The sequence below is a fragment of the Python bivittatus genome, unplaced genomic scaffold (genome assembly GCF_059951505.1).
Source record: "Python bivittatus isolate LINGU-HERP-01145 unplaced genomic scaffold, Pbiv_v1 ctg000850_np1212, whole genome shotgun sequence".
Lineage (NCBI taxonomy): Eukaryota > Metazoa > Chordata > Lepidosauria > Squamata > Pythonidae > Python > Python bivittatus.
This window is the reverse complement of record NW_028277112.1, coordinates 53,070,330-53,085,617: the sequence shown is the minus strand read 5'-3', so window position 1 is coordinate 53,085,617 and position 15,288 is coordinate 53,070,330. Positions and strand designations below refer to the sequence as shown.

Below are 15,288 nucleotides of genomic sequence, written 5' to 3'. Positions count from 1 at the left end.
AGTAAATACTTGGACTCACAAATCTCTGTCAGCAGTTAGAAATGAATACAGGTAGTCTCTGGGTTAAGAATGCTGGGGTTACAGATGACCCATAGTTAAGAACAGACCATATGGTAGCAAAATTTGAGTTAAATACACCATAGTTTTACTTCATTACATGATACTACTTATACAGTATTATACAATAATACTGTTCAGGCTTACATACAAATTTGCCTTAAGAACAGACCTTGGGTACGGAACTTGTTCTTAAACTGGTGACTACCTGTAGAGTGATATGACCTTAAAACCTTGAACAGTATACATTTATGTAAAAAGGCATGCTGTAATGACATCAGCTGGCTTAGTTTGGTTAAAATTAAAACTACGTGGGAAAAGTGGTCCCTAACATTTACACTATTTAGCCACAAGATGGCAGAAAATGCATGCATATTAAAAGATCAATTGCAGCCTTACATCAGAAATTCTGTATGTGACAGCACAAGAATTGCTCAGCGATAAAGTGTTTTGGACAGCAGATTGTCTTATTAGTATATGTACAGTACTGTTCTGCTGAAGTGGTTGATAGAAACCAGGTAGTACATTTTTTTTCCAGCTGATTTTGTATCAGACTATTCAGTTGTCAGAAAAATGACATAGCCAAATAGGTTGACTATAACCATTTCCATGACCTCTACTTAAAACAAGCTGCATAATTAGAATTAAAGAAGTTACTGTGTGGCTCCTGCCAAGTGAACAATTCTGAGTCCTGAATGAAATTTGGCAGCAAGGTTCAAGGCAGAAGGAGTTTTATTATTCTAGAAAATATACCCATTGGTGTTTTCTCCCTCAGTAAAAGTAGATTTTGCTCAACCATCCTTTTAGTTTGCTGATGAGTACTTGATTATAGCATTACCATCTAATTCAAGAATTGAGGTCTTCTTCCTATGATCAGTTAGAAAAGAGGAATATAAATGCTGGGGGCGTAATTGCCAAATACCCTTTTCATGTTTGCCAGCATGAATGAGAAACCTATTTGTAGTCTGGTTGTAATATACTTTGAATAGTTGATATTTAACTTTGTATTGAAAGGATGCTGCAATTTTAAGGATGCTGCAATTTGAATTTAATTCTAATGATCTATTTGTATGTCAAGTTGTGAGATAATTGCAACACTGCATGTACCATTGATGTTTTGCTTAGTTAAAATAGGTAACAGGTAAAAGTCCTGTGAAATGTAAATGTTAGAGTGACATTATGGTATGATATTGTTCTTTTACAAACAAGGAATCCTGTGGCATCTTAAACATTAGCAGAATTATTATGATCTAAGATTAGGCTGTGATAAAATTGTTGAAGAGCCAGAAGGCTCTTTGCTGTTTTTGTTTAACTCTGACCTGCAGAGTCATTGAGTGTTTTGATTGTGTCTGTGTATTAACATAATATGTACTTTACAATTGTTAGACAAAATAATTCAGGTATGAAATTGCTTATATGAATATAAAATAATTTTATGACTAAAATGCTCATTAAGCTCAGCAACTGGACTAGCTTGCCTTGATTTCAAAATCCTGTGGAGAGCTGTATCCTGTTTTCTCAAGTGTATCTTATAATCTTTCTTTTCTGTTGCTGCTTTGTATAAAGACAATTAAACAACAGATAAGGTGCCTCCTTTTAGCAGTTTTCCCTCCTTGTACAGCAGAAATCTTCACATTAAGGTGAAACCATGTAAAAATCTCGAAGTTGGCATCTCATCAACTCTTCAGAAAATGTGTTTTAGTTATTTTTCTTTCAGTTCTGTATAAACTGTCAAATGTACAAGGCTATTCTAAAGATACGTCCTTGCAACAATTTTGAGCTAAGCTATTCAATGTTGCAGATTGTGTAATTGCCTTGCCTGAAAACATTTTTCACTTTTGAGAATAAAGGCTAAATTACTGTTAAAATGTTCTTCTTATCAACGGCGTGATGGTAGCAATGGTGTTAGCAGTTAAAAATGCAGCATTGAACAGTATTGAATTTGAATTTGATTCTTTATGCGGTAGTTCTCTGAGTATAGACCCTCATGTGAGTTTCACATTTGGTTTTCCTCTAACCCAGTGGGTTTCCTTTGAGGGAACTTAGTCTGATCCTAAAACTGCTTGCCGGGGAACTTTTTAATCCTATCTAATGTAAAAGAATTAACTCTCAGATTCTGCTTCTGAAGGCAGTAACACTAGACAGATTCACTGCTGGAGGCTTTGTGGGCAGAGCTCTGCCATTCATAAAGGTAATTGTTTTCAGATGTTTTGTAGGTTATTAGTCCTTCTGAGTTCTTCAGTCAGACTTCTTTAGGACTTAAAATGCTGAAGGCCATTCTCAAGAGATGGAGCTGGGAGAGCATTTTATTAAGAAGTCATAGATGGATTTTTTTCTAGAAAGGGTCATCGCCCATTCAAAGAATCAACGATGGGTGTAGCGCATTTCTTTGGGGTGAGATCATTGTTCAATATATCACATGCTATTTTATGCAGAAAATACTGTTTGAAACTATAGATTGTGAGTACTGTCTGCAAGAGGTGACAATCAGGCAATACTCTGAGGTGGTATAAATAAGCTTACTATTTATCCATCCATCCATCCATCCAATTTATATAGCCGCCCATTTCACAACAAATGACTCTGGGTGACATACAACAAAGCTAAAACAATTAATACCTAAAACAGTTATCATTACTATTATTAAAAACATTAAAAATTATAATAAACAAAGCTAAGCGAAAGAAATAGTAGGTGAAGGGATGTTAATAATAATGGAGCCACCTCACTATGTTCCTGGAGTCCTTAGGTTGTGCAGTTGCAAAAAAGGAAAGCTTCCTCTCCTTTAACAGTTCTCTAAAAGAAAGATTTTGAACAGAAGCCCCAATTCCTTCTTTTTCATACCTATTAAAAAGCAGGAACCTGTTTTCCTCTGCATCTTGCTATTTTAGTGATAACAGAATACAATTCATATAGTGCACTTTCAATGGCATGGGGTCCACTTCTTATGCACAAATAATGTCAAAATGTAATATGCCTTCAAAAACCTCTAAAGTAATTCTTTGGATTCATTATATCAAGTTTAACTTTACCCAATTTGGTTCCCTCCAGATATGTTGGGTCCATAAATTCCTAATTTTCAGGCTGGCTGGGAATTCTGAAAGCACTTGCTCTATCAGATCTAGAGGGAAAGGTAACAGGCTAGGGAAACTAATGTAATTTTTCTAAAAACTGTCAATAAATATGCTTCATTGTATTAAAATTCTTTATGATTATTTCATTACATAAATCAAGCAATAAAACAGAGTGCTAAGCAGGTATTGATATATTGAAGTGTTTATGTTATAATTATAAAAGGCAAACTAATTTAAATGTATTTTTGTTTGTTCTCAGGCAAGACAATAGCATAGATTCTACTTCTTCTCTGAAGGAAGAAAACAAATTGGAAGGGCTGGATTCAAAACAAGGTAGGGATTCTGAATACAGAAGTGGAGATAATGTGATAGATAATGCTACTGAAAATTGGGTGGGTGGGGGGCTTCACAGACATGTATATAGATACTTAGATTATGAAGAACCATTAGCTGTACACATTTATTTGGAAAAAGTATATTTCAGAATGATATAAGACTTTGAATCACTTGTTAGTTGTCAGGTAAGGAGAGGAACAGGCATACATGGGTTGCACATTCGTATCAGGTAAGTTCAGTATTCATAATGCCAATTCTTTAACTGTGACTTTGACTATGATTTTTTCTTCCTGGTAGAGTGTAATGGATTCAATAAATGAATTTCAGTAGCAACGTTGTCCTGCTCTTTATACAGTTGTCATTTCATATGAATAAATGGTTCTCATTCAGCCATACAGGAAAAGAAAAATGGTATTCTTAAACTCACAGTTGTGATGAGCATAAAATCCATCCTTTACTATGCCACAGATATAGGTTGGGCTTTATTCATTCCCCCAAATGTGTGGATTTCAACACCCAGAATTTTCATCAGTGGCCCTACTTCCTGTAGAATTTTTGGAATTAAAGGCTACCTATTGGAGGCCACCAGATTTGCAGAAGGATGACCTAGAGTTTGGAAAGTTGACAGGAATAATGTGCATTAGATATTGCTAGGGAAGAGAATAAGTTATTTTGTTGGTGACAACTGGTGCGAGTTCAGTGAGAAATTCCATCTATGGGTCTGTTTGAGTTTCAACATTTCCCTGTCTTTCTTGTGATGGTGATAGGCATGCGCAACACTCTATAGGATTAGATCAATCAAGATCTTATTAGGATACATATTTCTATTAATCATAGTTCTTTAGAAGTAAATGCCTCATTCTTCTGTACTAGCTAATAAGGAAATATTGACTTGAATAGAACAGAATTATGAGGCAACCAAGATTTAGTAAGATGCTGTGACTTTCCAGAGAATAGTTTAAATACTGCTTTTTGCACTCTCTAGTATGACCTTTGAATTGACATGTTTCCTGCAGATTTGTTCTCTTTCTTTTCTGCTATCAGGGGGAATTGATGACTTCTTGCAGGTGATTACTTCTTTGTCCTTTTTATGACTTTATCAGCCACCGTTTCATGATGGCTTTAGGCAATGACAACAGTGCTAGTCAGGATGTTAGGTTTTAAGGAGCTTTGGAGAATGTGCAAGCATAAAATGGTAAAACTTAGTAACTGTTCTTATTCTACACTGGAGCCTGTGATGCTGAAGATGAAAAATGCAAAAGCCAAGAGGTAAGCAAAAATAAGTAAAAAGTGGTTAAGAAAGAGAAATTAAGAACCTGGAAATAAATTTCACAATTGTAGTTGAGAATATAAATACAGGTTCTCATTTTGATAAAATGAGAAAGATAATGAGAAAAATGCCACCAGAGACTTTTATTACTATGTAAAATTACAGCTGTAAAAAAGGAGAATAAAGCAGTTCAGCTAATTAAACATTTCTTAGGTCAGTACAACTGTGTCATTATTGTGCAGCATACATCTATGGAGATTTCCAGCACTGAAGAAAAAACCCAGGCTGATAATGCTTTCTTAAGGTTCAGGTAGCTTTTCATTCTTGAGGAAAAGGATAAATGATTTCTCTAAAAAATACTTTTGCCTCATTCCCTCAGGTCAGTTCTTCTTTCACTTGGAACAGTTGGCCGTTGACAAAAAGAGATGAGTATGCTGAAACATAACTTCTGATCTTTGAACTAGGCTTATTCAGTAGGGAATGTGATCTCTTACTGAAGAGCTTCTGTTTAGTTGAACAATGTATTAGGTAAATATGGACTACTACCCTGAAGCAAGACAAAAGAATTTCCATTCCTTAATCCTATTGATTCCCATTTCATTTGGTCTTTCACACTTCTCATTTATTTCTTGCAGTATGGTGTTTGGTTGCTTTTTTTAGGTATTAGAAAATTAAATATTACATCTTGTAGGTTCAAGTTGAATATTTGATGATAATTTTGACTGTTCCTCAGAAGGCAATATTGATGGATATATTTTGCAGAAGTTTCAAATTACTGACTTTGAACGATAGTTTTATAACTGTAGTAGATATAATTCACCCCCATACCCTGCTTGTCCTGCTGTGCTGCCCCATCATGGCAATTCATGAGAAGGATGAGCAAAGAATGTTGGGAGTATTTATCAAGAGTATATAATCCTAAGAGGGTCACCCAAAGCGTGAAGGTCATCCCAGCTGCCCAGCTAAAGCAAGCAGGCAGCTATATTGGACAGCAGCAGTATAGGAAGATACTGAAGATCCCTGTAGTGACAGTGGCAAAAGCATAATTTCATATTGTGCAGGAGAAGGCAATGGTAAACCACTCCTGTATTTTACCAAAACTCCCCCCCACACACACGCACGATGGACAAGATAAAGTGATTGATGTTATAGCGCCAGATGATGAGCCCCTCAGGTTGGATGGCACTGAACATGCTATTGAGGAAGAGCTGAGAGTCCTTCAGAGTACTAATGGTGTTTATGATGTGGCTAGATTAAAGCCTTCAGGATGTCTAGTTGCTGATGTTGCCATGCAGGAAAAGAAAATCCAAAGCTGCAAAAAGGGGATTACAGTGGGAATATGGAACGTAAGAAACATGAACATGGGAAAGCCCAACACAGTGAAAGGCAAAATAAAATTACTACAAATTTACATCTTAGGCATCAGCGAATTGAGAAAGATTGGGATTGGACACTTTGAGTCAGAAGATCACGCTATTTACTACTCAGGACATGAGAAAGGAAAACCATTGCTTTCATAGTTAGGAGAGGTATAGCTTGGCTACAGTGCAATCAGTGACCAAATACTATCAATTAGACTTCATGGACAACCGTTTAATATGGCGATTTTCAAGTTTATGCTCTAACCACTGATGTAAAAGAGAAGGAGGTTGATGAATTTTATGATCAAGTTCAATTTCAAATCACCCTAACATGCTAACAAGATGTGCTGCCTGTGAATGGAGACTGGAATGTCAAAGTTGGAAATAATTAAGGAAGAAAATATAGGACTGTATGGCCTAGGAAACCAGAATTAAGCAGGAGAACGACTTATTAATTTCTGCCAATCCAATGATTTATTCATTGCTAATACGGTCTCCAAACAAACAAAACAATGCCATCAGATGGAATATGCAGAAATCAAATCGATTATATAATTGGTAGAAGGAGGTGGAAGAGCTCAGTTATAACAGCAAAATCATGACTGAGGGCCAACAGCGGAACAGATCACAAATTGTTAATGTGCAAGTTCCAAGTTAAGCTAAAGTGGAAGAAGAAAGCTTACCAGGTTTCCATGATATAATCTTGAGCATATACCCACCATTTTCAAGGAGAACATCAGGAATCGCTTTGAAGTCCTGAACCTCATTGATTAGGAATCAGAAGAACTGGATGTGAGGGCAGTCTGGCTGCGACATCTGTCACCCCATTGATTGCCAGGGTTTATTTGGCAGATCTGGCTGGCTAGCCGGGTGTCTCCTTCCTCCCTCATCACTCCATGTGCATCCCTCCAGAAGCTGTGCACTCAGTGGAAGGGGACGACCATCCCAGATAGAAGGAGTGCACCGATCTTCAGTCAAGGGTATATGGTAGCTCTGCTTCCCTGCTTGAACTTCCAAACAAGCTCAGGGTCTTCCAACTGTGGACTGAACTTAAAGTGTTAAGAATGAATGTGAAAAGAGACTGCAGAAGATCAAGAAACAGAAGAAAACAAATTGGTTCTCAGAACAAACTGTGGAGGTTGCCAAGAAGAGAAGAGAAGCTAAAGCCAAGAAAGATAAAGTTTCTCAGGAAGAAACTTAAAGAATTTCAGACAGCTGTTAGAAGAGACAAGACACAGTATTACAATATTTGTAAAGACATTGAAGATGGAAATGGAGATAGAAGAGCAAGGAAAGTCTTCCAAAAGATCTCTGAACTCAGAAGGAGATTCCAGCCTCGAATTGGTATGCTAAAAGATGCCAGTGGACAGATTCAAAGAAGATCGAACAAAGATGGAAGAAGTCTATTGAAATTCTGTACAGTAGAGTTGTCAACATCCAAGATACCTTAGAAGATAAGATACTTACAAGAACTTCTAATGCTAGAAGATCAAGTTAGTTGAACACTCTGAACATTACCAAGTCAGAAGGTTATAGGAATTGATGGAATATCTACAGAAATATGGTAAACAACAGAATAAGAATCAGTATAGGTTGTCAGGATTTTCTTATGGGAAAGAAGTTCATCTCATTATCTGTACAACAATATTATGGCTATATGAGTCATGTGATAAAGTTGTTATTGTTAAGTGTAACTTGTGACTGTGTGTTATGCACAGTAAAAAAAAAAGAGAGACTAAGATTAAATATAAAAAAGACCAAACTAATGACAACAGGTAGAGCAACCAGTCTTAGAATTGACAATGAAGATACTGAAGTGGTGGATAACTTATGCCTTTTAGAGCAGATATCAATACGAAAAGAACCAACAGTTAAGAAATATGCCACAGACTAGTAGAGTAGCAGTGAAGGCCTTGAAAAAGATATTAATATGCTGGGGTATGTATACCTACAAGGATCAGAATCATGCAAGCAGTGGTTTTACATGTAATACTGTATTGAGATGAAAGCTAGACTTTGAAGGAGCAGGATAGAAAGGATTGATGGTTTTGAACTTTGGTGTTGGAGAATACCGTAGATAGCCAAGAAAATAAACAAATGGATCATCAAACAAATCAACCCAGAGTTATCACTCAAGGCACAAATGACCAGGCTCAAACTTTGGACATATTATCTGAAACCCTAGTTCTCTGGAAAAGTCTATAATGCTGGGAAAGGTGAAAGGAAAGAAAAGAAGATAATATCCAGCAGTAAGGCATATGGACAACGAGTTCATCTTTGGAAGACTTGAAGGGGCCAGATTGGGAAGAGATCACCCTGGAGAAAATCTATCTGTGTGGCTGCTAAGGGATGATAACTACTTGATGGCACATAATCAGATATAACTAGGAAAAGGGAAATCACAATCATAGCTATATTTCCTAGGTTGCAAATGTTCTTTATCCAATTTAGATGTAATGAATTTAATGTGGTGGCCTAACATTCTGTTCATCCGATTTTCCTGGTTTTGCTAAATCTGACATCTGTATATTACTAAAACTCCCATGTCTGTAACTTTCAACTGGGTGAAACAGTGTGTCATAGGGCAACAATTTTTGAACCAAGGTGCCTCATATGGGCTAACTTACAGAATGTGTCCAAAATCTAGGGCCCATGACTCCCGTGGGATTGAAATTTGGGAAATTTGTGGCTGCTTCAGCACTGCTATGCTGCTGTGCCACTGTGGTCAGCCCAGGTCACATGATCATCATGGGCGTATCCCTGACCTCTTTCTGGCCTCCCTGTCCCCTGCGCCCAATCGGCTGGTGGCAAGGCCCGACAGGCAAGTGGCGATTGGCTGCTTTGGAAATGAGGCCGAAATTTGAAATCCCTTAACAGCGGTGGGTGTTGAGAAAAGGACAAGGGAGTGACTTGGATGCCTGCTGGCGAGACAGGGCTGGCTGGGGGGCATGGGCCATCAACAGGTGAGCCATCTTCCTCCCTTGAGAGAGGGGGCCCTTGACATGCTGGAATAGGGAATGGGGTGCAGTATTCCTCATGGTCCACCGCTCCCTTTGTTCCACCTCCTCCCAGCAAAGTGGCAGGCAGTTCTGCAGGTCAGTTGAGGAGGAAGAGGAGGCTTCACAGGGGCTCTCCTGAGGGTTGTGAGGGGAGGACAATGGCACAAGCCTATATTATATGTGGAAAGGAAGGAGGGAGGGAGGGAGGGAGGATGGAACGAAGGAAAAGGGAGGGGGAAGGGAGGAAGATTTCTGACACTCCCTGCCAGTTTCCCACAAGCAGAGTCAATGGGGAAGCCGGCAGCAAGTTGCAAGTTGCTCACACTCCCACTGCTTTTCGGCCCTCGGTCATTCTTTTTCTTTGTTTAGATAAGGAAATATCTCTGAAACGATGACCCAGTGGGCCACAGGTTGTCTGGTATATAATAAATATATCAGAAAGGTATACCTTTCTGAAAGAATCTGGCACTCACTAATAGTTTGACAAAAATTTAGCCCTAAACTTAGATTTTCTGAAATCAGGACTTGCAAATAGAACTCGGTGCATTTGAATAGGCATAACTGGGCAGGGTTCTTTTGGTTTTGGCTATTTTGATATTACTGATGGAATCATAATATTGTTTATATGCTACAGCTGTCTATTTACCTATATTTCTAATATCTGTAAAATTACTTGTGGAATGTTTTACTTTCCAGTTTCTTTAAGAAAAGCTACTTCCTACTTTATGGGGAAGAGCATTTATTATACATTTCTCTTAGTGTTCAGTATTGATTTTTTTCTCCCTCCAGATACCAGTTATATCATAAAAAGTCAAAGAAAATATGTTTTTCTAAAGATTTTCTTCCTAGCTCATAAACACAAGACCCAGACACACATACACACACAATGAAAGTTATGGCATTTCTTTCAGAAAAGATTTAAAACCAGAATGGTTTTTTAAAGCCTTTCTCACCCTACTTTTGACTTGAGAGGAAAAAAATAGTCTTGCTTTAAGTTGCTTGGAACTGCTGTAGATTAATTTCAGTACTATGTATTCTGCTGCTCAGTCTTTGGACAGACTTTGATGTGAGCGGAAACTAGTTGGTATAAAGATCAAGTGCAGAATATTGACTTCTGTGTGTGTGAAAAAGTTTTTATTTTTCTGTCCCGTTTCCAAAAAAAAGTATTCATATAGCTAACTCAGTGGTGCAGTATACTATTATTGCCAAACACTGAAATAGGTAGCAGGGCAGCAACACTCTTTTAGAATCTTTGTTTTCTGAAACTGTGATGATGAGCAGAGACTAGCACGTGTTGAAAAAAATGAAGTGCTCAGCAGGCATTCCTTATTTGACATAAAAATGACAAGCAATCTTCAAATTGCATTACCCTAGTAATTTGAGAAGAGCCCAGTAATGCCAAACATTTGATTCCAAGAATTTGTTACTTGTCCCAATAAAGTCTGATTAGATATATCTGGGATTCTCAATCTGATTATTGAGATTGGGATCGTTAATTCCCAAGTTCATGCATTCACATGCACGTTCTTTTTATTTTTCTCACCTCTCTGCCTCATCGTGCTATATTTTCCCTTAAAGATTCCTCCCTCCATCTTACAAAATATTTCTATACACTGCTTGTGAGAATGTTTTTGCAGTGCCTAGATAGGTGCTGATATCCCAGATGAAATTCTTCCATTAATGGTTAGGGAACAATGTATGGTACTAATGATAAATCTCTGATGCCTGCATCATTCACTCAAAATGCATGGAAGAGTCGCTTCACTGGACTGGTGTAGAGCAAAGCCCATTTCTACTACCAACCATTAGGATTTCCCATGTTTTCTTCAAATTTAATCTGTGAATAGGATTAGAAATAAATTGATTAAATAATGGTCAAGGATTTAAATTTTAAGGTATTTTTGTTCTAATAATGATCAGTAACTTTGCTATATATGTTAATTACAAAAGCAAATACAATAATTCTATTACTTTGTAGAAGAGTTAAATTAATTTTCAGATTTCTAGATCAGAGTCCAGATTGTCACAGCCATTTTTTGAGACAGTTGTATTTGGAATAAATATATACTGGTTCCTGCAGGAAGGAAGATGAAATCAAGCACAATACTTGGCAGTGACCTTTGACATGGATGGCTGCTAGTTCTCCTGTTGAAACATAACTATAGTTTATACCAAAAAGAGAATAGGATATAATTACTATGCTGTGAGGCTTGCCCCTTGTACCTGCAGACCTAAATTCTCTATCAAATGACTCCGCAATTAAAGGTTTTAAAAAGTTTTTATACCCCATGGAATCATTCTTGAGAATTGGCATTGTGGCGATTCAGTGCCCCATACAGATCTATGTACCCCTAGGTACATAAAAGTCCTGCTCCTTTCTTGATAAGTGATAGCAGCCTCTAATTTGGGGAAGTAGGTCAATGAAGGTACATTGACCCTGACATCATTATTTTGCCAGTTCTGTTAAGTACTGTTGACTGGTAATGAATTCATCATCTGTTATTTGACCAAGTTGAGCAGGTGGCCACACCTAATCAAAGGTGGTGCATTGAGAAAAGCTAAGCCAGCTTGGATCTGGTTAGTACTTGAGTGGAAAGTCACCAGGAAATATCTGTGTTGGAAAAATACAGAAAATAATTTAAAAGTGGTTAAGAAAAATATATAGAAAGTAGCCTCCCAAGGACATCTGGCTTGCCATAGATGATACTGATAATGCTGAATTAATTGGGCCTTTGCCTTGATCCAGTAGAACATATATTCTCTCTTTCTCTCTGTATTGTTCTGCTTATGCAACCTGTCATTGTACTGTTTTGTTGGGTTAAGTTGCTTTGGGGTCAGTGAAAACAATGTCATGTCTACCAATAAAATAGTAAATACATGACTTCCGAGTATAAATGATTGCACATTCATTGTGCCTGATGACTGAATGTCAAATAAATATACATTTCCTTTTACTATCAAAGCATTGCAATGTCAGAATTCTTACTCTCTATATTGTACACATCTGTTAAACTTTCCTAAAATCCATACTCTAGATCAGTGTTTCTCAATATTGGCAACTTTAAGATGTGTGGACTTTAGCTGCTGACTAGGGAATTCTGGGAGTTGAAGTCCACACATCTTAAAGTTCCCAACATTGAGAAACACTGCTCTAGATTAAAAGATCATTACAGCTGGTTTTGTACATCCAAGGGAATTTGGGACTTGCATTTCTAGTACAACAGCTTATCTTGTTGCATTATTCTTAAACCTGATGGAAGTGTCAGCAGCAGTATAATAAACAGATTTGCCCAAACAGGTGTCCTCAAGAAGTATTAGAACTCCCAGAATTCCTACCCAACAGAAAGCACTATATTGGAGAAGGCTGAGTTATAAAATGGGACTCTAGTATTTATAGAAAACACTTTTAAAAATTTCTGAGCCTTGATGCATGCTCATATTGGACCCAAGCCCACATTGCTGTTTTTTACATTTGTATATCGGTCAAAAATCAGTTTACAATTAAAATATGAACTGTAAAACATTAAGATATTAAAACTATAGAACAAAATCAGGAACATATGCAATCACTGTCAGCACCACAGGAAGGCTGTCTCTGTAAATATATCAGAGGAGAGAGACTTTCCAATGAATTATTTGGCACTATGCTGTTTAAGGCTTTGTAAATCCACATCAATAACTGGCTGGTACAGGTAACCAAGAATAGGTATAATATAGTTCTGTATTACCTAATGCCTTTGGACCATCCAAAAATAGTTGCATTTTACAGTAATCTATGCATTATCACACCATGGATCACTATGGACAGGTTATCTGAAGATTAGGACATGAAAATAGGCATTTGTAGGAGCAAGGTGCAAAGGCCTTATGAACATCCAGTAGCAAATCTTTAGTATGCTTCTTTTAGAATGAGAGATCTGGCCATCAACAACACCTCTGCCTTACAAAGATTCAGGCTCAGTTTATTGGCCCTTATCAAGCCTCTTGTTGCCATCAAACATAATTAAGCAAATAATGCCATAATTGTTCTGAAGGAAACCTAAATTTTAAATCATTGAAAGTATTTGCATAGACATGTCTAATAAGTGTATTGCTATACTGATTACCATTCTCATATTTTTGTTACAATGTATAAAGTAATTTTAGGAGTACTTTTAAACTGCACTTTAGGAATTAAATTTACTTCTAAAATAATAAACAGTAGTCAGTCCCAGAGGCTTCCCACATCAACTTTCATTTTGAAATGCAGACGCGACCTTATGATATAAAACCTTATGACATTTTAATTAGGAAAATAGATCATGCAATTCCATACGATGGAATAAATTTTCCAAGCACTGCTGCTTTGGACTACTGCATGTTCTTCTAAATTGGAATAAAAATGCATTAAAACTCGTCTAAATTAAATCAGTCTTAAGGTTGGGAGAGGGCTGGAAAGAGAGAAACTGTTGTTTTTAATTTATAGATGACCTTTCCTATACTTTAAATCTGTGCAAGGGAGTATTTGTGTGCAGGAGCAACTGCAAGGTGAAAAGCAGCTCTTCCTTTTTGGTGAGGCTTCTGAATTCTGTTAATTTTGTGCTACAGGCAAAGGAGAAGATAGTGATATTCTCAGCATCAATGCAGACGCATATGACAGCGACATTGAAGGACCATGCCATGAAGAAGATAATCCAGATGTGCCAGAACGGACAGTTGGAAGTGGAGATGGCCAGATAGATGACCTTCAGAAAGACATTGAGAAAAGTGTAAATGAAATCCTGGGGCTTGCTGAATCCTCCCCAAAGGATTCCAAGGCAGCAGCTTTAGCAGTTCCTCCAACAGATGATGTTCAGCCATCAGCACAGCAGCTGGAGCTCCTGGAGCTTGAGATGCGAGCGAGGGCTATTAAGGCCCTTATGAAAGCTGGAGATGTAAAAAAATAGCCACAGGGCTATTTCATTTGCTAGATAGTTGTATTTGCTCTGATGAATGTAGGGTCAGCTTCCTTCCATGCTACAGTATATTTGGACTAGTTTTGACATTCCTCATTCAAGCCCTTTGTGTATTCTAGCTCATAGCTGAAATAGTTGGCAGCAGTTTATCAGGGCCATCAGTCCGCTTCTGTGACTTATGCAAACAGATTGGTTTGATGCTGTTTTTTCCAGCTGTCCTTTTTCCCACTTTAAGTTAGATTATTTCCCAACATGAATTGGAAAACAGTCAGAGGCAGTATGGATGCAGCTAAGCCCTGTTGCTTTACAGACTAGAATAATCACAGGGTTAGCTCTAGCTTTCAGGGGTTGAAGCTTTAACAGCTGTAACTGCAGGGAAGGAAAAAACAGAGGCACACACGTTAGAGAAGAGAGTTATGGAAGACAGGATTCCAGAATCTCTTGCATCATCATTTGTGATGCTTTGTGATTGCTTTGGTGCCAGCGACAGATGTTCATAATTCTGTGGTTTGAAATAAAATTTAGTTCCTGTCTCTTTTAATTGTGACCTTGGTGATCTGTGTGTATCTTATATTCTATTCAGGTAGTCCTCAACTAACGACCACTCGTTCAGTGACTGTTCAAAATTACAACAGTGCTGAATGAGGGGGACTTATGACTGGTCCATGAAGTTGCGGCTGTTGCAATGTCCCTGCAGTCATGTGATCACAATCCAAGTGCTTGGGCGCCTGGCTCGCATTTACAACATTGCAGTGAGCTGCAGTCACATGATCGCCATTTGCAACCTTCCTTGCTGGCTTCTCACAAGCGCTGGCAGGGAAGATCACAAGTCATTTCGCAAGACATTCCTGCCACTTTTTCTCCCGAGTAGCTGCACTGTGGAGTACGAGATCCCAGGGATTTCATACTCCATAGTACTCCCCTGCTCACTTGAGCTCCCTAGTGCCCGCCCGTGGGTCTAGCCGGCCCACACTCCCCAGTGCCTGCCCACAGTATCCCCTACCCCCCCCCAAATGATTCTTGCCTGGGATTTCCACCTCTTCCCGCTTAATGACCTTCACAGTCCTCAAGTTACAACAGCGACCAGGACTACCGGGGTTGCCATCATTAAGTGATGTGGTCATGTGATGTCACGCTTTACCTCTGCTTCGTTTAGCAATGGCAATCCTGGTCCCAATTGCTGTTGTAACCCGAGGACTACCTGTAAGGAACTTTATTCCAGAATATGAGTTGCATAGTTAAACATGAATATTTGAG

The 15,288-nt window shown here is 38.0% G+C and overlaps 1 protein-coding gene across 2 annotated transcripts in view; it reads left to right on the top strand.

The window, feature by feature from the left end:
* Positions 1–14,572, top strand: part of CAAP1 (caspase activity and apoptosis inhibitor 1) — a 30,554-nt gene extending 15,982 nt beyond the window's left edge. For both annotated transcript variants that reach the window (XM_088129829.1, XM_007433021.4), the window contains 2 exons: positions 3,391–3,464; positions 13,685–14,572. In XM_088129829.1, the coding sequence (XP_087985955.1) occupies positions 3,391–3,464; positions 13,685–14,022 (412 nt within the window). In that variant the 3' untranslated portion in view covers positions 14,023–14,572. The remainder of the gene's footprint in view (positions 1–3,390; positions 3,465–13,684) is intronic.
* The last annotated feature ends 716 nt before the right edge of the window (positions 14,573–15,288 follow it).